Source organism: Salvelinus fontinalis, chromosome 20 (genome assembly GCF_029448725.1).
Source record: "Salvelinus fontinalis isolate EN_2023a chromosome 20, ASM2944872v1, whole genome shotgun sequence".
Classification (NCBI taxonomy): Eukaryota; Metazoa; Chordata; class Actinopteri; order Salmoniformes; family Salmonidae; genus Salvelinus; species Salvelinus fontinalis.
This window is the reverse complement of record NC_074684.1, coordinates 30938149-30963154: the sequence shown is the minus strand read 5'-3', so window position 1 is coordinate 30963154 and position 25006 is coordinate 30938149. Positions and strand designations below refer to the sequence as shown.

General features: G+C 49.0%; 1 protein-coding gene across 1 annotated transcript in view; it reads right to left on the bottom strand.

Moving 5' to 3' along the window:
• Positions 1-3320: 3320 nt before the first annotated feature.
• The window catches only part of LOC129817711 (glutamate receptor ionotropic, kainate 2-like), a 173461-nt gene continuing 151775 nt past the window's right edge, over positions 3321-25006 (bottom strand). Inside the window, exons 17-18 of the mRNA XM_055873209.1 lie at positions 13104-13357; positions 3321-6774 (exon numbers count right to left, since the gene is read on the bottom strand). Coding sequence (XP_055729184.1) covers positions 6610-6774; positions 13104-13357 — 419 coding nt within the window. The 3' untranslated portion in view covers positions 3321-6609. The remainder of the gene's footprint in view (positions 6775-13103; positions 13358-25006) is intronic.

Genomic DNA, 25006 nt, shown 5'->3' with positions numbered 1-25006 from the left:
CAAGCAGAAAGGCAGACTTTCCTCTGTGGCTGCACGGACAGACAGACGGAAGGACAGACAAGCAGAAAGGCAGACAGACCTCTGTGGCTGCACGGACAGACAGACGGAAGGACAGACAAGCAGAAAGGCAGACAGACAGATGTAAAGACGGGCAGACGGGCAGAGATGTAAACACACAGACAGACAGAATATTTTCCAGAGAACTTCACCGCCTCACGCTAAATATCCTCATATATTCTACCTGATTTCTCTTCAACCGATTCCAGACATTTTTTCTCTGTCCTCTCAGACAGTCATAATATGTGACATCCATAGTGATGATGATAGAACACTTAGATAAAACAGTAATCACGTTGGTTGTAAAAAGAAAAGTTAAAAAAATTGTTGGATATCTGTAAATGGATGATCGTCTTTCTGGCTGATACATTGCCATCAAAGAACTGAAAACATCAAAAAGTGAAATTCACTCTAATATTCTAGGATTTCCTTTTCTCTTTTGCTAGTTGTCCTAGGCAACATCCCGGGTGGATTGTGAAACACCTGAAACGCTAAGTGGATATGACACGATGACACGCATCCCACAGTGCATTCTGGCAGACGTATTTAAGGCCCCCGTAACCAAAGCCATCATAGTTGTTATCCTGTCCTGACTCCACCACCTGTTGGGCTCTGTTTATTTTCATTCTATTTGGGCCATCTTTCAGGTAAGATGAGGATGATGAAGCCTATTGTAACGTGTAATGTAATATTAGATATGGTAATACCACTTTCCCTTTTCTATCAAAACTATTGCTGGTGTACAAGAATGACACCCACATAATAAGTAGGAACACTTAACTAATGAGCTGAACTAGACTAAACACAGAATGAGTTTACCTGTACGCTTAAAGGGACAGTTCAGTTCACTCACATTTTTTGGGATCTCCAAACATTCTTTAGACATTGGTTTCGGAGTGAACTATCTCTTTAAGGTCTCTTTGTCTTGTCTCATTAGCGACTCCGTGAGACCAGGAAACTTTTTGTCTTGTCTCATTAGCGACTCAGTGAGACCAGTAAACTTTTTGTCTCGTCTCATTAGCGACTCAGTGAGACCAGGAAACTTCTTGTGGGTAGTGCTCCTGAGTGGCGCAGCGGTCTAAGGCACTGCATCTCAGTGCTAGAGGCGTCACTACAGACACTGGTCTGATCCCGGGCTGTATCACTACCGGCCGTGATTGGGAGTCCCATAGGGCGGATTACAATTGGCCCAGCGTCATCAAGGTATTGGGACGGTTTGGCCGGGGTAGGCCGTCATTGTAAAATAAGAATGTGTTCTTAACTGACTTGCCTAGTTAAATAAAGGTTAAATCAAATACACATTTTAACAAGCCTGGGGCCCCCAGATAGCACAAGAACATGCCATAAGCCATGGCAAAATGTTTAGAATTACAGGAAATTAGCTTTTAAACTGCAACATTTTCTCAGCCTCATGGCAATATGTGTAGAATAGCATGAGATTAGCTATGAAACTGAAAAAACATTATCTCTGCCCATGGCAAAATGTCTAGAATGGCAGGGAATTCGTTTTAAATCAGCAACATTTTCACTCAGCCTCATGGCAAAATGTGTTGAATTGCAAGAAGTTATCCACACAAAAACAAAAAAATCCAGCCAGAGGGGAGGTATGTATGTGCTTATTTGGCAGCACCTATGACAGAAAAATTACATATTTACCTAATTTGTTGGATACTTAACAATTATTTACTTAACCAACAGTAAGATATTTCTGTCCTACTAATGCTGTGTTTTATGGTCTCCACTCTAGCACCCTGCAGCTAATCTGGGGGTATGGTTTTACTAGAGATAGCTAGAGCTGACAAATGACTGATGTCTTGGTGATTAAAACCAACAGCCACATTCCATTCTATGATTAGTGGTGCATGTGAGGGAGACGTCTCCGGTCGGACTGAGCCTGCATTCCATAGACAAGATGTGGTGTGTGTCATCGAGATAGAGAGAGCCTGGAGGAGCAGAACAAAGCCTCAGTATTCCTAATAATCCTGGCATCTGGCAAACTAAGACACGGTGGGGTTAAAAACAACACCAGAGGCAGATGACCAGGAGATGAACCCAGAGTGGCTTATGATGCCCCTTGGTCTGCATGGGAGGGGTGGAACCAACCATGATTAAGCATTTTTAGGTCTACTATATAAGGGCGGAAGGTAGCCTAGTGATTAGAGCGTTGGGTTGCTGGATCGAATCCCTGAGCTGACAAGGTAAAAAATCTGTTGTTCTACCCCTGAGCAAGGCAGTCATGTGGATGTTGATTAAGTCAGCCCCCCGCACCTCTCTGATTCAGAAGGGTTGGGTTAAATGTGGAAGACACATTTCAGTTGGACAACTGATTATGTATCCCTCTTTCCTTATAAAAAGAACGCTGCATTTCTGTAAATGTTAAGCTCTCAGCAACACACACTTCAGAGTGTGTGGTCGACGGCTTCATTATTTCAATAATTAGTCTATGTTAAATAAAGATGATTGCTTGAATAATTGTCAGTACTCAGTATTGAAATTTCCACGACACACCTAACTTGAAAGTTACCTACCTAAGAGCTTCATAACATATTCAGAGCTCATACACATTGCATCCAAAGCAGTGCATAAGCTATAAAACACATCAAACAACTGCAATATATGACAAACAGTATAAACAGTTGTGGACATATGAAATGTTTATGTACTGCTTGTGAATGCAGTGTGTTCAGGTTTTGAATATGTTATGTGTCCTTATATAAGTATCAGGTACCCTAATACAGTCGGTACCCGATAACTAACTGACCCATGATGTTTTTCCCAACCGGTGGCGATCCACTGTAAGGCTGGTGCGGGCAGAACAGGCACCTTCCTGGCCTGTTACCTGGCCCTGAAGGGGCCTCAGTGGGGACGAAGCCATGGCCCTGCGCTGACACACCAAGGAGGGCTCTGTGGAGACCCATGGACAGGAAAGCTTTATCAAGGAGTTCTATACACACACACACACACACACACACATACACACACACACACACACACACACACACACACACACACACACACACACACACACACACACACACACAGAGGGGACCTATGATAGAATACACAGACATGTTCTTGTTATTCATGCATCAGAATGACTTAATTGTGTGGACTTAGTTGAACATCATACAATGTGTAGATTTTTGATCTTGCACAGACGCCCACACACTCGCACACTCGCACACACACACACACACACACACACAGCAACAATAAAGGTTAAACAGTTTACAAAGATAAATATAGTATCAAAAACAAATGAATAGTTATGAGTTTTTTTATTATATATTTTTTTGTAAAACCTTGCATCAATGTCAAATAAATTCTATTACCTCATTTTTTGGGGGACAATACAATTGGATATTTTCTGATAAATCTTCCAAATTATTATTCAACCATTACACGTTGTACCACTGAATCTAGCAGGTAGAAAATGACAAGCAATACTGGTAGAACAAAAACAACGCATGGAACCCCTCTATTGTTCCTAAATGGTTTCTTGAAATTACTCATAAATTCTACTTTCATTCATTCATGTACAGCACAAATATTTTCAGAAACATCAACCTTTGTATTTTGCATTTTCTTTTCTGGGGATGGACCCTTTATTAAGGAATGAGACGCTCCGGGGTGAAGTTTCCCCCAGATCAGGATCAGCTTCCTCTCCCCCAATCCTAACCTCAAAGGGCAACTGAACGCAACAAATGACTTCTCTGTGCGGCATCGATATTATTCAGAAACATTTATTCCAGTGCCACTTGGTTAAAAAGTGTAAGTAGAATAATTTGGGTCAGTATATTCCAAAACTTAAATTTTTGAGATTTGTGTAACTGAGGTTGTCACAAATTACATGAGCGTTTGGGTTGGATTACATGCCCACTTTCCCACTAACACGGGATGGTAACACCTAGGGAGAATGCACGGAGAATCAGCTGCGCTGATTGCACTCTATCCAATCATAGCAGTGAACCTCCAGACAGTGAGACAACTCTGTCCATTATGCAACGCCTCGGACTCGGACTCGTTCACATAAGACAAGACATCCGCAATGTTATGTCAAAAGAACACATGGCCCCAAAGCCCTTTAAAGAGTGGCTGTTTTCTGATGTGTTTCATAGTGTCTGCAAGTGTTTTGGGAAAAAATAAATTGAGATGATGCGCACTTGCATCTCAACTGCCACTTGTCAATATTAAAACCCATTCTCGAGCGTCTTGTGTCCAGCCGCGACCTGTTTTGTAACGTGATTCCCTATGAAACACTGCCAGATAAACAGACTGCCAGACCCACACTGTGGTAATTGATAGTGAGAAAGTTGTAAAAAACGAAACGGCACCGAAGCACGTCACGTCACCACTCTCCAGCGGCTTGATAAGCTGATTTAGCTAACGTGGCCTGCCGGCTCTATGTGCCTGCTTGCTACTACTAACGAGCTTCATTGACATACACAGAGATGGAACTTATCTAGCTAGTGATTTTGGGCACTGATAAACACTGTGTAGCAGCTTGTGCTTTATTTACGATAGCTCGACAGCTTGCTGATGATGAAGTTGTAGACATGTTCTCAGAAATCAGTCCTGAGCGCAGCCAGCAGCAGCTGTCTCAATACTGTCTGCAGTCCACTGACTTTTTCATGCACATCTTTTAACTTTTGAAATACTGCACCAAACACCTTAGAAAGATGTAAAAAAAATAATAATAATAAAATCCTTGGCAAAAACGTCAAAATTCATTACACATTTCTTGATTTATCTAGATTAATTCTGACTATTTTGAGGAAGTGCTAGTGGCTATACTGTTGCTACCGAGGGACAAACAACAGTAACTGCAAGGGTACGATAAAGTGAACATAACACACCCACATTGAACAACAATCCCAAGACTCAAATCTCATTTTTCTTAATTAGCAGCAGAGAAACATATGGAATCAGTGAGTTCAGCCGCTCTTTAACCATTAGTGGGAAAATGCAAACGTGACCCACTATCAGCATCTAGGGGCAACTTCATCCTACTCTGAACGAGCACACCCGTCATCCTTCATGACCATTGATAGAATAAAAGACTGGATAGGTTTTTACCATATTGCTTCCACCTGTCAAGTCCTACCAGATCAGTGGTCATAGAGAAAAGGACTTCCAGTTATTGAGACAACCACTGTGTAGCTATGTAAGCTAGGTTTAGTAGGGAGATGGGGAGGCAGCTGTAGAACGGCCCCATAGAGCAGACAGTGTGGCCCTCCCAGAGGAGGAGAGAAGGGCCCTACACGGCACAGTGAGGAGGCCCCAGACCGGGGGAGGGCCCTGAATCAGCAGTAGTCAGAATTAGGAGTTGACACCTCAAGTTGGCACCCAAGTTGGCACCCAAGTTGGCACCCAAGTTGGCACCCGCTACATACACTATGTGAAGTCCACAGAGAATGCTACTCTGATAGAAAGTACTACAAAACTTTGTCTGCATACAAAAAGAACGTTTTTTTGTTTGTAGAAATCCTGCCTTTAAACAGTGGATATTGACTCCAAATGGCAGACTGTAATGTTATTTTAAACAGTGGATATTGACTCCAAATGGCAGACTGTAATGTTATTTTAAACAGTGGATATTGACTCCAAATGGCAGACTGTAATGTTATTTTAAACAGTGGATATTGACTCCAAATGGCAGACTGTAATGTTATTTTAAACAGTGGATATTGACTCCAAATGGCAGACTGTAATGTTATTTTAAACAGTGGATATTGACTCCAAATGGCAGACTGTAATGTTATTTTAAACAGTGGATATTGACTCCAAATGGCAGACTGTAATGTTATTATTGACACTGTACAGCATGTTTGTGGAGGCATTGAAAGTAAAATGTCAGTTCTTTATGATGGCTGAACTTTGTCACAATAAAGGCATTACAGAAGATAAACAATGAGTATTAGGGAGATCAATCAACATCAATGATTTAAAATGAAATAAATACATATTTTAGAAACTGGCTATCCTTTCTATTTCTTTATACAGTTCTTATTCAACATTTGGCACTTTGTAACATTCCGTATCATAATCACCTGTAGTGAGATCCATTTTGATCGACTGGACACACACACACACACACACACACACACAGATTTGACAATATTGTTAATGACATCAACAGAAAAACAACAACTCATTTCTTGGGATGTTATGGTCTTAAAGTGTAGTGTGATGCTCTGAACAGGTGTGTTTCTGTGTGTGTGTGTCAAGTCACTGACTGTGAAGACAGTCTCAACAGACCTGCATTTTGAGTTCTTCCCTTTCAATCCCCATTGAGATCCATCTCACAATCCTTTAACTTGTCCCCACAATCCTCCAAAAAGTCTCTTTCACAAAGCGTCGGTCACAGTGAGGTGACAGTCTACATTTCCACAGGAAACATCTCTACCATACTACCAAAGCTGGGGGCAAATGCAATATAGTTTCGGGTTACGTTAACATTGCGTAAACATTCATTCAACCCCTCCAGATCCTCTGGCTGTGTATTTGACCTTGACGGGTGTTTTTGACCTTCTCTTGACCTTTTGACCCCCATCACGCCATGGTCTCCTTGCCCGGCAGTCTCCTGTCGTTCAACGTGTGCATGTTGATGACCTCCTCGGTCTTGACAATGACCGGCGGCTGGGGCTTCTGTTTGAGCCGCCGCTGGCACTTCAGGGAGCCACGCAACTCATCCACCATGACACTACAGAAGGAGCGCTGGAGAGGGGGATAGGGGAGGGAGAGGGAGGAAGAGGGTTGAGGGTAAAATACGTACAGAACTGGCGACATTAACTGACACATAATCAGTCTATGTAGTCCATGCAGGAATCAAACCCACACTGGAGTTTGTCAGTACCATGGTCTAACCCACTGATACATTGAGACTACCCTGGTAGAGGGTGATAGTAAGAGAGGGAGGGAGAGGAGGAGGATGGGGGTAGAAGGGGAGGGGAGCGTTGTAGAGAGGTTGAGGCAGAGGAGAGAAGATGAGGTAGCGAGACGACGGGGTAGAGGGAGGTGAATAGTGAGAGGACGGGGAGAGGGAGGTGAATAGTGAGAGGACGGGGAGAGGGAGGTGAATAGTGAGGATGGGGAGAGAGAGGTGAATAGTGAGAGGACGGGGAGAGGGAGGTGAATAGTGAGGATGGGGATGAGGGAGGTGAATATTGAGAGGACAGGAAAGAGGGAGGTGAATAGTGAGAGGACAGGGATGAGGGAGGTGAATAGTGAGAGGACAGGAAAGAGGGAGGTGAATAGTGAGAGGACAGGAAAGAGGGAGGTGAATAGTGAGAGGACGGGGATGAGGGAGGTGAATAGTGAGAGGACAGGAAAGAGGGAGGTGAATAGTGAGAGGACAGGGGAGCGGGAGGTGAATAGTGAGAGGACGGGGATGAGGGAGGTGAATAGTGAGGATGGGGATGAGGGAGGTGAATAGTGACAGGACAGGAAAGAGGGAAGTGAATAGTGAGAGGACGGGGAGAGGGAGGTGAATAGTGAGAGGACGGGGGAGAGGGAGGTGAATAGTGAGAGGACGGGGAGAGGGAGGTGAATAGTGAGAGGACGGGGAGAGGGAGGTGAATAGTGAGAGGACGGGGAGAGGGAGGTGAATAGTGAGAGGACGGGGAGAAAGAGGTGAATAGTGAGAGGACGGGGGAGCGGGAGTGGAATAGTGAGGGGACGGGGAGAGGGAGGTGGATAGTGAGGACGGGGAGAGGGAAGTGAATAGTGAGAGGACAGGGAGAGGGAGGTGGATAGTGAGGACGGGGAGAGGGAGGTGAATAGTGAGGGGACGGGGAGAGGGAGGTGAATAGTGAGGACGGGGAGAGGGAGGTGAATTGTGAGGACGGGGATGAGGGAGGTGAATAGTGAGAGGACGGGAGAGGGAGGTGAATAGTGAGGATGGGGATGGGGGAGGTGAATAGTGAGGACGGGGAGAGGGAGGTGAATTGTGAGGACGGGGATGAGGGAGGTGAATAGTGAGAGGACGGGGAGAGGGAGGTGAAAAGTGAGGATGGGGATGGGGGAGGTGAATAGTGAGGACGGGGAGAGGGAGGTGAATTGTGAGGACGGGGATGAGGGAGGTGAATAGTGAGAGGACGGGAGAGGGAGGTGAATAGTGAGGATGGGGATGGGGGAGGTGAATAGTGAGGACGGGGAGAGGGAGGTGAATTGTGAGGACGGGGATGAGGGAGGTGAATAGTGAGAGGACGGGGAGAGGGAGGTGAAAAGTGAGGATGGGGATGGGGGAGGTGAATAGTTAGAGGACAGGTAAGAGGGAGGTGAATAGTGAGAGGACGGGGAGAGGGAGGTGGATAGTGAGGACGGGGAGAGGGAGGTGAATAGTGAGAGGACAGGAAAGAGGGAGGTGAATAGTGAGAGGACGGGGAGAGGGATGTGAATAGTGAGAGGACGGGGGAGAGGGAGGTGAATAGTGAGAGGACAGGAAAGAGGGAGGTGAATAGTGAGAGGACGGGGAGAGGGAGGTGGATAGTGAGGACGGGGAGAGGGAGGTGAATAGTGAGAGGACAGGAAAGAGGGAGGTGAATAGTGAGAGGACGGGGAGAGGGAGGTGGATAGTGAGGACGGGGAGAGGGAGGTGAATAGTGAGAGGACAGGAAAGAGGGAGGTGAATAGTGAGAGGATGGGGAGAGGGAGGTGGATAGTGAGGACGGGGAGAGGGAGGTGAATAGTTAGAGGACGGGGGAGAGGGATGTGAATAGTGAGAGGACAGGAAAGAGGGAGGTGAATAGTTAGAGGACAGGAAAGAGGGAGGTGAACAGGGGAGAAAGGAAGCTGGCAAGGAGAGAGGGGAAGGATAGAGGGCAAGAGTGGGAAGTGAAGAGGGGAGAGGGATGTGGAGGACAGAGCGAGAACATGAGAAAAGAGGGTGAGAGAACATGAGAAAACTGTGCTTTTACCACCACCTTGGTGGTCTAGAGGACATAACATTTCTTATAACATCGTAACCTCATAACATTAACATCGTAACCTCATAACATAACATCGTAACCTCATAACATTAACATCGTAACCTCATAACATAACATCGTAACCTCATAACATAACATCGTAACCTCATAACATTAACATCGTAACCTCATAACATTAACATCGTAACCTCATAACATTAACATCGTAACCTCATAACATTAACATCGTAACCTCATAACATTAACATCGTAACCTCATAACATTAACATCGTAACCTCATAACATAACATCGTAACCTCATAACATAACATCGTAACCTCATAACATTAACATCGTAACCTCTTAACTTCGCAACCTTATAACATCGTAACCTTATAACATCGTAACCTTATAACATTGTAACCTTATAACATCGTAACCTTATAACATCGTAACCTCATAACATCGTAACCTTATAACATCGTAACCTTATAACATCGTAACCTTATAACATCGTAACCTCATAACATCGTAACCTTATAACATCGTAACCTCATAACATCATAACATCGTAACCTTATAACATCGTAACCTTATAACATCGTAACCTTATAACATCATAACCTCATAACATCATAACATCGTAACCTTATAACATCGTAACCTTATAACATCGTAACCTTATAACATCGTAACCTTATAACATCGTAACCTTATAACATCATAACATCGTAACCTTATAACATCGTAACCTTATAACATCATAACCTCATGACATCATAACATCGTAACATCATAACATCGTAACATCATAACATCATAACCTTATAACATCATAACATCGTAACATCATAACATCGTAACCTCATGACATCATAACGTCATAACATCATAACATCGTAACCTTATACTATCGTAACCTTATAACATCATAACCTTATAACATCATAACCTTATACTATCGTAACCTAACTTTCTTCTGAAACGCATCAGTCTATTCTTGTTCTGAGGAAATGAAGGCTATTCCATGCGAGAAATTGCCAAGAAACTGAAGATCTCGTACAACGCTGTGTACTACTCCTTTCACAGATCACAGTTTCCAGCTACAATAATAATTTACAACATTAACAATGTCTACACAGTATTTCTGATCAATTTGATGTTATTTTAATGGACAAAAAATTTGCTTGTCTTTCAAAAACAAGGACATTTGTAGTGACACCAAACGTTTGAACGGTAGTGTATATATATATATATATAGTACCAGTCAAACGTTTGAACGGTACTGTATACTACACTACACTAAACTATTCATGGGTTGCATGTTTTGTCAGAATAATTTTTAGAACGTTCGTTTTGGACTAATGCCCAACTGTGCATTCTACTCAATGCATCGAGCGCTGATTAATATTTTATCAAAAGTGCATTACAGTGGCTTGGAAATTCAATGCATTCAAAAGGAGGCAAATAATTAGTAGGAAAAACTTTAAATCATTTTGATAATGCCAGATTGACTTTAAATGCAGTATAACGTTAGATAGTTAGCTAATATTGAGGGGAGGATACTCGTTAGCAATGCTATCTATTTCTTTTACTTTGCTGGCTAATGACAACATTACCTGGTCTAAAGTAAATTTGATGACATGACAATGCTGTCAAAGTTGTTTCCTGCTAAACATTTGATTATTTTAGCAGTGTCATCGTATTTCCAGGCACTATAGTGTACTTTAGACTAAGCAATCGTTAGCTGCCGTCCAGAATGACTGGACTTATCAAGACTTTAGCGCACCACATGGCGCTGCCGGGTAGAGGGTGGCTTGAGAACATTCATAACAATGGCATGACGCGACCGAATGACGGAGGTGCAACATATGAATACTATATCACACTATACTATACTACATATACTACACTATACTATACTACTTCACTGTATTATACTACTACACTACATTATACAGTTCACTATACTATACTACTACACTATACTATACAACACCATACTACACTATATTATACACCACACTATACTATACTACACTATACTACTTCAATGTATTATACTACTATACTACATTATACAGTTCACTATACTATACTACTACACTACACTATACTACACTATACTACACTATATTATACACCACACTATACTATACTACACTATACTACGCACCGCTACACTATACTATACTACGCTATACTGCACTATATTATACACCACAATATACTATACTATACTACTACTGTACTACACTATACTGTACTACCACACTATAACATACTGTGCTACCACACTATACTATACTGCGATATACTATACTATACACTATACTATACTGCGATATACTATACTATACTATACACTATACAACTCATTCACAAGCAAATGCCATGCTATTTTCTAAAAGGTTATGAACCAGCTGGAAATACCTTTTATATCAACCTTTACGTAGTCCAGTATGATTTAGCTTGTACATGGTTTTGGAGGCATCTACAGTTGCTTCAGAAAGTATTCACACCTCTTGACTTTTTCCACATTTTGTTGTGTAATAGCCTGAATTTAAAATGTATTAAATTGCACACAAAAAAATGGGACACTGACCTACACACAATGTCCCATAATGTCACAGTGGAATTATGTTATTTGAAATGTTTACAAATTAATTAAACCTAAAAAGCTGAAATGTCTTTATTGAATAAGTATTCAACCCCTTTGTTATGGCAAGTAAACATCTTCAAGAGTAAAAATGTGCCTAGCAAGTCACATAATAAGTTGCATGGACTCACTCTGTGTGCAATAATTGTGTTTAATTAACATCTCTGTACCCCACACATACAATTATATGTAAGGTCCCTCAGTCGAGCAGTGAATTTCAAATACAGATTCAACCATAAAGACCAGGAAGGTGCCTTACAATGCCTCGCAAAGAAAGGCATCCGATTATCCCATTGAGCCTGGTGAAGTTATTAATTAGGCTTTGGATGGTGTATCAATACACCCAGTCACTACAAAGATACAGGCGTCCTTCCTAACTCAGTTGCCGGAGAGGAAGGAACCCGCTCAGGGATTTCACCTTGAGGCTAATTGTGACTTTAAAACAGTTACAGAGATTAGTGGCTGCGACAGGATAAAACTGAGGATGGCTCAACAACCTTGTAGTTACTTCATAATACTAACCTAATTGACAGAGTGAAAAGAAGGAATCCTGTACAGCAAAACAAAGCAATTCACATTTTGTACTGAATGTTTGGGGCAAATTCAATTCAACACATTACTGAGTACCACTCTCCATATTTTCAAGCATAGCGGTGGCTGCATCATGTTATGGGTATGCTGGTAATTTTTAAAGACTGGGGATATTTTCAGGATAAAAAAGAAATGGAACAGAGCTAAGCACAGGCAAAATCCTAAAAACTTTCAGCAGGACAATAACCTAAAACTCAAGGACAAATCTAGACTGGAGTTGCTTACCAAGAAGACAGTGAATGTTCCTGAGTGGCCGATTTAGTTTTGACTTAAATCTGCTTGAAAATCTATGGCAAGACTTGAAAATGTTGTCTAACAATGATCAACAACCAACTTGACAGAGCATGAAGAATTTAGAAAATAATAATGCACAAATATTGTACAATCCAGGTGTGCAAAGCTCTTAGAGACTTACCCAGAAAGACTCACAGCTGTAGTCACTGCCAAATGTGATTGTAACATGTATTGACTTAGGGGTGTGAATACTTGTGTAAATTAGATATTTACGTATTTTATTTTCAATAAATTTGCTTACATTTCTTAAAATATGTTTTCCCTTTGTCATTATGGGGTGTGTAGATGGGTGAGAAATAAATATATTTAATACATTTTGAATTCAGGCTGTAACAAAACAAAAGGTGGAATAAGTCAAGGGGTCTGAATACTTTCTGGCACAGTGCACAGTTTTTAACAAGACTTAATAAATGTTCTATGACACCTACACTGTAAAAAGAAAATCATGTTTTTACGGTAACTTACTGGCAGCCAGTTACCTGTTTACTGTTAAAAAAGGTACAGTATGTTACCGTAAATTCCAAATAAACTTTGGTTTAACAGTACATTAGTTTAAAGTGATATAATGCTCTACGAAGCCTATAAACCTCACCTTCTCCAGTTCAGCGTTCTGTTTGGACTTGTACAGGACCTCTCCGACGGCCACAAACACAGACAGCACCAGCCCTGCAGCCAGCACGATGAAGATACCCCCGATGTTCTGCACCCCCAGAGCGCTAGCCTCCTTATTTTTCTCATCCTCCGGACAACCGTTCCCCCTCCACCACTTCTCCTTCATCATGTGCAACTTCCCTTCTTCCTGCAGCTGCAGGATCGCTATGGTGATCTTGTCCCGGTACGGAGAGCCTGGAGGGGGCAAAAAGGACAGAAGATCTGAGAAACTATATAAATAAATAAAACCGCAAAGTGAATTCATTCGTTTTTAAGTTAATTAATTTAAAGACTAGGTATTGTTCAGTGCTCATATATTACATAGCATGCTTTGCGATGGTGATTTTGTTAGAAAAATGTTAGAAGATCAGATTTAGTTTTTCAAGAAAAAGGGCATCAGATTGGCATGTTAAATGAATGAACGATGGTTGTTGTGTCAGTTTCAGCTGTATTGGTATTGTACTTCTATGTTTTAATATTGCAGACACATTTCCTGCATCAATAAAATTAAAATCTAATTTGATCTTATTTAATCTCATCTTAATTCAAAGGCTAGACAATGTTCAGTGGCTACACTGTAAAAGGGTTACCATGAATTTACAGGCTCGGTGACAAGCAAAATTCTATATTAATATTACAGTACATCTACTGTAAAATAAATATGATAGTGTAATGACACACAGTACAATACAGTAAAATTATTATACTGTAAAAAAAGTCAATGCTACCGTAATCGGAAATAATGAATGAATGAATGGATGAATGAGTATTTCATAGAATTTTACTGTAATTACAATAACCTGGTGCAAGCAGGTCGGCAGTGTTTAGACATTACAGAATATGAATGAACGTTTGGTGTTTTATATCACTTGCACTTCTAGAGGCCTTGACAAAGGATTCCAAACTACAGGGCAAAACAGACCAAAGGACATGGCAAAATGCTCAACCATTTAAGGTTTAAGACTTGCTGCCACTCCAATCTGTCCCCTAAACATTTCAAATTAATAAGGCACTATAACCACTCACTCATTGGTGCAATAACTATAGCCTCAAAATATGTTAATGAACCAGAAACAACAATACCATGTATCCACTAATGGTTAAAAGGTGTGTTGGGTTCCAAAGATATGGTACGGTATTCTGTATTCTACAGTACCATTAGAAATACAGCCATTTTAACACAATGCACCATCATTTACAGTATGCTGCAGTAAAACATTTCAGAGTTTTTTAATGTTGATAATAACAAAAATTTGCGTATAAATTACAGTTTTCCATTACAGTGTCGTTTTACCAAGCAATGGTTGGAACGAGGCTCAACTTGTGGGCCTGCTTATCTTATGAGCATAACCTGCCATGGTGTTTTCATAGAAACACCTCTCCTTTATCCTATTAATTGCTAATCCTCACAGTATCTGGGAGACAGGCTACAGAATTAGCATCTCGTTCTCTAGCATTACAACGCCACAAGGCGTTAGCGACACAGGGCTTTGTGTTCCGGAGTAGCAGGGCCACAGGGCTTTGTGTTCCGGAGTAGCAGGGCCACAGGGCTTTGTGTTCCGGAGTAGCAGGGCCACAGGGCTTTGTGTTCTGGAGTAGCAGGGCCACAGGGCGTTGTGTTCCGGAGTAGCAGGGCCACAGGGCGTTGTGTTCCGGAGTAGCAGGGCCACAGGGCTTTGTGTTCCAGAGTAGCAGGGCCACAGGGCTTTATGTCCCGGAGTAGCAGGGCCACAGGGCTTTGTGTTCCGAAGTAGCAGGGCCACAGGGCTTTGTGTTCCAGAGTAGCAGGGCCACAGGGCTTTGCGTTCCGGAGTAGCAGGGCCACAGGGCTTTGCGTTCCAGAGTAGCAGGGCCACAGGGATTTGTGTTCCGGAGTAGCAGGGCCACAGGGCTTTGTGTTCCGAAGTAGCAGGGCCACAGGGCTTTGTGTCCCGGAGTAGCAGGGCCACAGGGCTTTGTGTCCCGGAGTAGCAGGGCCACAGGGCTTTGTGTTCCAGAGTAGCAGGGCCACAGGGCGTTGTGTCCCGGAGTAGCAGGGCCACAGGGCTTTGTGTCCCGGAGTAGCAGGGCCACAGGGCGTTGTGTCCCAGAGTAGCAGGGCCACAGGGCTTTGTTTCCCGGAGTAGCAGGGCCACAGGGCGTTGTGTCCCAGAGTAGCAGGGCCACAGGGCGTTGTGTCCCGGAGTAGCAGGGCCACAGGGCTTTGCGTTCCGGAGTAGCAGGGCCACAGGGCTTTGTGTCCCGGAGTAGGAGGGCCACAGGGCTTTGTGTTCCAGAGTAGCAGGGCCACAGGGCTTTGTGTTCCGGAGTAGCAGGGCCACAGGGCTTTGTGTTCCGGAGTAGCAGGGCCACAGGGCATTGTGTTCCGGAGTAGCAGGGCACCCGTTGATTCTGATAAATTACCAGAGAGTGTGTGTGTGTGTGTGTGTGTGCATGTCTGTGTGTGTGTGGGTGTGAGATATAGTGAGAGAGAGTGTGTTAGAGTGTGTGTGTGTGTGTGTGTGTGTGCGCACGTGTCCATATCCATGTGCCAAGATGAGTACAACTCCCCAAATCCGCAGACAGTGGGAGAATGCTGGAATTATCGGCAGAGTATTAAGACACAGCGGGAGACTCAGTGATCAAAGGAAGAGTAATCGCTCCAGAGTTCCCGAGTAGAACTGCTGTGTCCCCGCCTCTCCCCTCCTATCCACCAGCACGACACTGCTGTGTCCCGCCTCTCCCCTCCTATCCACCAGCACGACACTGCTGTGTCCCGCCTCTCCCTTCCTATCCACCAGCACAACACTGCTGCGTCCCCGCCTCTCCCTTCCTATCCACCAGCACGACACTGCTTAGTCCCGCCTCTCCCTTCCTATCCACCAGCACGACACTGCTTAGTCCCGCCTCTCCCCTCCTATCCACCAGCACGACACTGCTGTGTCCCCGCCTCTCCCCTCCTATCCACCAGCACGACACTGCTGCGTCCCGCCTCTCCCCTCCTATCCACCAGCACGACACTGCTGTGTCCCCGCCTCTCCCCTCCTATCCACCAGCACGACACTGCTGCGTCCCCGCCTCTCCCCTCCTATCCACCAGCACGACACTGCTGTGTCCCCGCCTCTCCCCTCCTATCCACCAGCACGACACTGCTGCGTCCCCGCCTCTCCCCTCCTATCCACCAGCACGACACTGCTGTGTCCCCGCCTCTCCCCTCCTATCCACCAGCACGACACTGCTGCGTCCCGCCTCTCCCCTCCTATCCACCAGCACGACACTGCTGTGTCCCGCCTCTCCCCTCCTATCCACCAGCACGACACTGCTGTGTCCCGCCTCTCCCCTCCTATCCACCAGCACGACACTGCTGTGTCCCCGCCTCTCCCCTCCTATCCACCAGCACGACACTGCTGTGTCCCGCCTCTCCCCTCCTATCCACCAGCACGACACTGCTGTGTCCCGCCTCTCCCCTCCTATCCACCAGCACGACACTGCTGTGTCCCGCCTCTCCCCTCCTATCCACCAGCACGACACTGCTGTGTCCCGCCTCTCCCCTCCTATCCACCAGCACGACACTGCTGCGTCCCGCCTCTCCCTTCCTATCCACCAGCACGACACTACTGTGTCCCGCCTCTCCCCTCCTATCCACCAGCACGACACTGCTGTGTCCCGCCTCTCCCCTCCTATCCACCAGCACGACACTGCTGTGTCCCGCCTCTCCCCTCCTATCCACCAGCACGACACTGCTGTGTCCCGCCTCTCCCCTCCTATCCACCAGCACGACACTGCTGCGTCCCGCCTCTCCCCTCCTATCCACCAGCACGACACTGCTGCGTCCCCACCTCTCCCTTCCTATCCACCAGCACAACACTGCTGCGTCCCGCCTCTCCCTTCCTATCCACCAGCACGACACTGCTGCGTCCCGCCTCTCCCCTCCTATCCACCAGCACGACACTGCTGTGTCCCGCCTCTCCCCTCCTATCCACCAGCACGACACTGCTGTGTCCCGCCTCTCCCCTCCTATCCACCAGCACGACACTGCTGTGTCCCGCCTCTCCCTTCCTATCCACCAGCACGACACTACTGTGTCCCCACCTCTCCCCTCCTATCCACCAGCACGACACTGCTGTGTCCCGCCTCTCCCCTCCTATCCACCAGCACGACACTGCTGCGTCCCGCCTCTCCCCTCCTATCCACCAGCACAACACTACTCTGTCCCCACCTCTCCCCTCCTATCCACCAGCACGACACTACTGTGTCCCCACCTCTCCCCTCCTATCCACCAGCACGACACTACTGTGTCCCCGCCTCTCCCCTCCTATCCACCAGCACGACACTACTGTGTCCCCACCTCTCCCCTCCTATCAACCAGCACGACACTGCTGCGTCCCCGCCTCTCCCTTCCTATCCACCAGCACAACACTGCTGTGTCCCCGCCTCTCCCTTCCTATCCACCAGCACAACACTACTGTGTCCCCGCCTCTCCCCTCCTATCCACCAGCACAACACTACTGTGTCCCCGCCTCTCCCTTCCTATCCACCAGCACAACACTGCTGTGTCCCCGCCTCTCCCTTCCTATCCACCAGCACAACACTACTGTGTCCCCGCCTCTCCCTTCCTATCCACCAGCACAACACTGCTGTGTCCCCGCCTCTCCCCTCCTATCCACCAGCACAACACTACTGTGTCCCCGCCTCTCCCCTCCTATCCACCAGCACGACACTACTGTGTCCCCGCCTCTCCCCTCCTATCCACCAGCACGACACTACTGTGTCCCCGCCTCTCCCCTCCTATCCACCAGCACGACACTACTGTGTCCCCGCCTCTCCCCTCCTATCCACCAGCACGACACTACTGTGTCCCCGCCTCTCCCCTCCTATCCACCAGCACGACACTACTGTGTCCCCACCTCTCCCCTCCTATCAACCAGCACGACACTACTGTGTCCCACCTCTCCCCTCCTATCCACCAGCACGACACTGCTGTGTCCCCGCCTCTCCCCTCCTATCCACCAGCACGACACTGCTGTGTCCCCACCTCTCCCCTCCTATCCACCAGCACGACACTACTGTGTCCCACCTCTCCCCTCCTATCCACCAGCACGACACTGCTGTGTCCCCGCCTCTCCCCTCCTATCCACCAGCACGACACTACTGTGTCCCACCTCTCCCCTCCTATCCACCAGCACGACACTGCTGTGTCCCCGCCTCTCCCCTCCTATCCACCAGCACGACACTGCTGCGTCCCGCCTCTCCCCTCCTATCCACCAGCACGACACTGCTATGTCCCCGCCTCTCCCCTCCTATCCACCAGCACAACACTGCTGTGTCCCACCTCTCCCCTCCTATCCACCAGCACAACACTGCTGTGTCCCCGCCTCTCCCCTCCTATCCACCAGCACAACACTGCTGTGTCCCACCTCTCCCCTCCTATCCACCAGCACAACACTGCTGTGTCCCCGCCTCTCCCCTCCTATCCACCAGCACGACACTGCTGTGTCCCGCCTCTCCCCTCCTATCCACCAGCACAACACTACTGTGTCCCGCCTCTCCCCTCCTATCCACCAGCACGACACTGCTGCGTCCCGCCTCTCCCTTCCTATCAACCAGCACGACACTGCTGCGTCCCGCCTCTCCCCTCCTATCCACCAGCACGACACTGCTGCGTCCCGCCTCTCCCCTCCTATCCACCAGCACGACACTGCTGCGTCCCGCCTCTCCCTTCCTATCAACCAGCACGACACTGCTGTGTCCCGCCTCTCCCTTCCTATCAACCAGCACGACACTGCTGCGTCCCGCCTCTCCCCTCCTATCCACCAGCACGACACTGCTGCGTCCCGCCTCTCCCTTCCTATCAACCAGCACGACACTGCTGCGTCCCGCCTCTCCCCTCCTATCCACCAGCACGACACTGCTGCGTCCCGCCTCACCCTTCCTATCAACCAGCACGACACTACTGTGTCCCCGCCTCTCCCCTCCTATCCACCAGCACGACACTACTGTGTCCCGCCTCTCCCCTCCTATCCACCAGCACAACACTACTGTGTCCCGCCTCTCCCCTCCTATCCACCAGCACAACACTACTGTGTCCCGCCTCTCCCCTCCTATCCACCAGCACGACACTACTGTGTCCCCGCCTCTCCCCTCCTATCCACCAGCACAACACTACTGTGTCCCCGCCTCTCCCCTCCTATCCACCAGCACGACACTACTGTGTCCCGCCTCTCCCCTCCTATCCATCAGCACGACACTGCTGCGTCCCGCCTCTCCCCTCCTATCCACCAGCACGACACTGCTGCGTCCCGCCTCTCCCCTCCTATCCATCAGCACGACACTGCTGCGTCCCGCCTCTCCCCTCCTATCCACCAGCACGACACTGCTGTGTCCCGCCTCTCCCCTCCTATCCATCAGCACGACACTGCTGCGTCCCGCCTCTCCCCTCCTATCCATCAGCACGACACTGCTGTGTCCCGCCTCTCCCCTCCTATCCACCAGCACGACACTGCTGCGTCCCGCCTCTCCCCTCCTATCCACCAGCACGACACTACTGTGTCCCCACCTCTCCCCTCCTATCCACCAGCACGACACTACTGTGTCCCGCCTCTCCCTTCCTATCCACCAGCACAACACTGCTGTGTCCCGCCTCTCCCCTCCTATCCACCAGCACGACACTGCTGTGTCCCGCCTCTCCCCTCCTATCCACCAGCACAACACTGCTGTGTCCCGCCTCTCCCCTCCTATCCACCAGCACGACACTACTGCGTCCCACCTCTCCCTTCCTATCCACCAGCACGACACTACTGTGTCCCCGCCTCTCCCCTCCTATCCACCAGCACGACACTGCTGCGTCCCCGCCTCTCCCCTCCTATCCACCAGCACGACACTACTGTGTCCCCGCCTCTCCCCTCCTATCCACCAGCACGACACTGCTGTGTCCCCGCCTCTCCCCTCCTATCCACCAGCACGACACTACTGTGTCCCCACCTCTCCCCTCCTATCCACCAGCACGACACTACTGTGTCCCCGCCTCTCCCCTCCTATCCACCAGCACGACACTACTGTGTCCCCACCTCTCCCCTCCTATCCACCAGCACGACACTGCTGCGTCCCGCCTCTCCCCTCCTATCCACCAGCACGACACTACTGTGTCCCCGCCTCTCCCCTCCTATCCACCAGCACGACACTGCTGTGTCCCGCCTCTCCCCTCCTATCCACCAGCACGACACTACTGTGTCCCCGCCTCTCCCCTCCTATCCACCAGCACGACACTACTGTGTCCCCACCTCTCCCCTCCTATCCACCAGCACGACACTGCTGCGTCCCGCCTCTCCCCTCCTATCCACCAGCACGACACTACTGTGTCCCCGCCTCTCCCCTCCTATCCACCAGCACGACACTGCTGCGTCCCGCCTCTCCCCTCCTATCCACCAGCACGACACTACTGTGTCCCCGCCTCTCCCCTCCTATCCACCAGCACGACACTGCTGTGTCCCGCCTCTCCCCTCCTATCCACCAGCACGACACTACTGTGTCCCCGCCTCTCCCCTCCTATCCACCAGCACGACACTGCTGCGTCCCGCCTCTCCCCTCCTATCAACCAGCACGACACTGCTGCGTCCCCACCTCTCCCCTCCTATCCACCAGCACAACACTGCTGCGTCCCGCCTCTCCCCTCCTATCCACCAGCACGACACTGCTGCGTCCCGCCTCTCCCCTCCTATCCACCAGCACGACACTGCTGCGTCCCGCCTCTCCCCTCCTATCCACCAGCACAACACTGCTGCGTCCCGCCTCTCCCCTCCTATCCACCAGCACGACACTGCTGCGTCCCGCCTCTCCCCTCCTATCCACCAGCACGACACTGCTGCGTCCCGCCTCTCCCCTCCTATCCACCAGCACAACACTGCTGCGTCCCGCCTCTCCCCTCCTATCCACCAGCACAACACTGCTGCGTCCCGCCTCTCCCCTCCTATCCACCAGCACAACACTGCTGCGTCCCGCCTCTCCCCTCCTATCCACCAGCACGACACTGCTGCGTCCCGCCTCTCCCCTCCTATCCACCAGCACGACACTGCTGTGTCCCCACCTCTCCCCTCCTATCCACCAGCACAACACTGCTGCGTCCCGCCTCTCCCTTCCTATCCACCAGCACGACACTGCTGCGTCCCGCCTCTCCCTTCCTATCCACCAGCACGACACTGCTGTGTCCCCGCCTCTCCCCTCCTATCCACCAGCACGACACTGCTGCGTCCCGCCTCTCCCTTCCTATCCACCAGCACAACACTGCTGCGTCCCGCCTCTCCCTTCCTATCAACCAGCACGACACTGCTGTGTCCCCGCCTCTCCCCTCCTATCCACCAGCACGACACTGCTGCGTCCCGCCTCTCCCTTCCTATCCACCAGCACAACACTGCTGCGTCCCGCCTCTCCCTTCCTATCAACCAGCACGACACTGCTGTGTCCCGCCTCTCCCCTCCTATCCACCAGCACAACACTACTGTGTCCCCGCCTCTCCCTTCCTATCCACCAGCACGACACTACTGTGTCCCCGCCTCTCCCCTCCTATCCACCAGCACGACACTGCTGCGTCCCGCCTCTCCCTTCCTATCCACCAGCACGACACTACTGTGTCCCCGCCTCTCCCCTCCTATCCACCAGCACGACACTGCTGTGTCCCGCCTCTCCCCTCCTATCCACCAGCACGACACTGTTGTGTCCCCGCCTCTCCCCTCCTATCCACCAGCACAACACTGCTGCGTCCCGCCTCTCCCCTCCTATCAACCAGCACGACACTGCTGCGTCCCGCCTCTCCCCTCCTATCCACCAGCACGACACTGCTGCGTCCCGCCTCTCCCTTCCTATCCACCAGCACGACACTGCTGTGTCCCCGCCTCTCCCCTCTTATCCACCAGCACGACACTGCTGCGTCCCGCCTCTCCCCTCCTATCCACCAGCACGACACTGCTATGTCCCCGCCTCTCCCCTCCTATCCACCAGCACAACACTGCTGCGTCCCGCCTCTCCCCTCCTATCCACCAGCACAACACTACTGTGTCCCCACCTCTCCCCTCCTATCCACCAGCACGACACTGCTATGTCCCCGCCTCTCCCCTCCTATCCACCAGCACAACACTACTGTGTCCCCACCTCTCCCCTCCTATCCACCAGCACAACACTGCTGCGTCCCGCCTCTCCCCTCCTATCCACCAGCACGACACTGCTGTGTCCCCGCCTCTCCCCTCCTATCCACCAGCACGACACTGCTGCGTCCCGCCTCTCCCCTCCTATCCACCAGCACGACACTGCTGCGTCCCCGCCTCTCCCCTCCTATGCACCAGCACGACACTGCTGTGTCCCCGCCTCTCCCCTCCTATCAACCAGCACAACACTGCTGCGTCCCCGCCTCTCCCCTCCTATCCACCAGCACGACACTGCTGTGTCCCCGCCTCTCCCCCCCTATCAACCAGCACGACACTGCTTAGTCCCGCCTCTCCCTTCCTAACCACCACGACACTGCTGTGTCCCCGCCTCTCCCCTCCTATCAACCAGCACGACACTGCTTAGTCCCGCCTCTCCCTTCCTATCCACCAGCACGACACTCCTGCGTCCCCGCCTCTCCCTTCCTATCCACCAGCACGACACTGCTGCGTCCCGCCTCTCCCCTCCTATCCACCAGCACGACACTGCTGTGTCCCCGCCTCTCCCCTCCTATCCACCAGCACGACACTGCTGCGTCCCCGCCTCTCCCTTCCTATCCACCAGCACGACACTCCTGCGTCCCCGCCTCTCCCTTCCTATCCACCAGCACGACACTGCTGCGTCCCGCCTCTCCCTTCCTCTCCACCAGCACGATACTACAATGGCCTAGGCAGCTACCACACACACACACACACACACACACACACACACACACACACACACACACACACACACACACACACACACACACACACAATTTGTATATACTCCAGAATGCTATGAATGAGTGGTCAGATGAATTGCAATTAATTGCTAAGTCCCTCTTTGCCATGCAAATGAACTGAATCCCCCAAAAACATTTCCACTGCATTTCAGCCCTGCCACAAAAGGACCAGCTGACATCATGTCAGTGATTCTCTCGTTAACACAGGTGTGTGTTGACGAGGACAAGGCTGGAGATCACTCTGTCATGCTGATTGAGGTTTGAATAACAGACTGGAAGCTTCAAAAGGATGGTGGTGCTTGGAATCATTGTTCTTCCTCTGTCAATCATGGTTACCTGCAAGGAAACACGTGCCGTCATCATTGCTTTGCACAAAAAGGGCTTCACAGGCAAGGATATTGCTGCCAGTAAGATTGCACCTAAATCAACCATTTATCGGATCATCAAGAACTTCAAGGAGAGCAGTTCAATTGTTCTGAAGAAGGCTTCAGGGTGCCCAAGAAAGTCCAGCAAGTGCCAGGACCGTCTCCTAAAGTTGGTTCAGCTGTGGAATCGGGGCACCACCAGTACAGAGCTTGCTCAGGAATGGCAGCAGGTAGGTGTGAGTGCATCTCCATGCACAGTGAGGCGAAGACTTTTGGAGGATGGCCTGGTGTCAAGAAGGGCAGCAAAGAAGCCACTTCTCTCCAGGAAAAACATCAGGGACAGACTGATATTCTGCAAAAGGTACAGGGATTGGACTGCTGAGGACTGGGGTAAAGTCATTGTCTCTGATGAATCCCCTTTCCGATTGTTTGGGGCATCCGGGGAAAAAAGCTTGTCCGGAGAAGACAAGGTGAGTGCTACCATCAGTCCTGTGTCATGCCAACAGTAAAGCATCCTGAGACCATTCATGTGTGGGGTTGCTTCTCAGCCAAGGGAGTGGGCTCACTCACAATTTTGCTTAAGAACACAGCCATGAATAAAGAATGGTACCAACACATCCTCTGAGAGCAACTTCTCCCAACCATCCAGGAACAGTTTGGTGATGAACAATGCCTTTTCCAGCATGATGGAGCACTTTGCCATAAGGCAAGTCATACTTAAGTGGCTCAGGGAACAAAACATTGATATTTTGGGTCCATGGCCAGGAAACTCCCCAAACCTTAATCCCATTGAGAACTTGTGGTCAATCCTCAAGAGGCGGGTGGACAAACAAAGACCCACAAATTCTGACAAACTCCAAGCATTGATTATGCAAGAATGGGCTGCCATCAGTCAGTATGTGGCCCAGAAGTTATTGACAGCATGCCAGGGCGGATTGCAGAGGTCTTGAAAAAGAAGGGTCAACACTGCAAATATTGACTCTTTGCATCAACTTCATGTAATTGTCAATAAAAGCCTTTGACACTTATGAAATGCTTGTAATTATACTTCAGTATTCCATAGTAACATCTGACAAAAATATCTAAAGACACTGAAGCAGCAAACTTTGTGGAAATTAATATTTGTGTCATTCTCAAAACGTTTGGCCACGACTGTATGCCCTTGCATGTGTGTGTGAATAACCCACACCCAAGTATTCATCAAGAGTCCTCTAATTCTCCCCCAGCTCACATTTAAAATGATTCAGAGCCACTTTAATAGGATGGATTCTTGGAGAGGCAGAATATGGAACCAAGGCTGAATGGCGGAGAGAGCTACTGCGACTGTTGACGCGCTCTGCATAGACAACTAACTGACAGACGCTACCGTTGATGCGGCACACATACGCAACTAACTGACAGATGTTCAACATATGAGGACATCACTCACTCCGCTGCTGTCTGGCCTCAAATATGAATGTGATCACAGTTTAGGTCAGTAGGGGTGACGGAGGGGGGATGGAGGGATGGCGTAGGGGAGCGTGGGGAATAGGAGGCGTGGATTGAATGGCAAGCTTTTAAATGGCGGCCTGCTGTTACCGT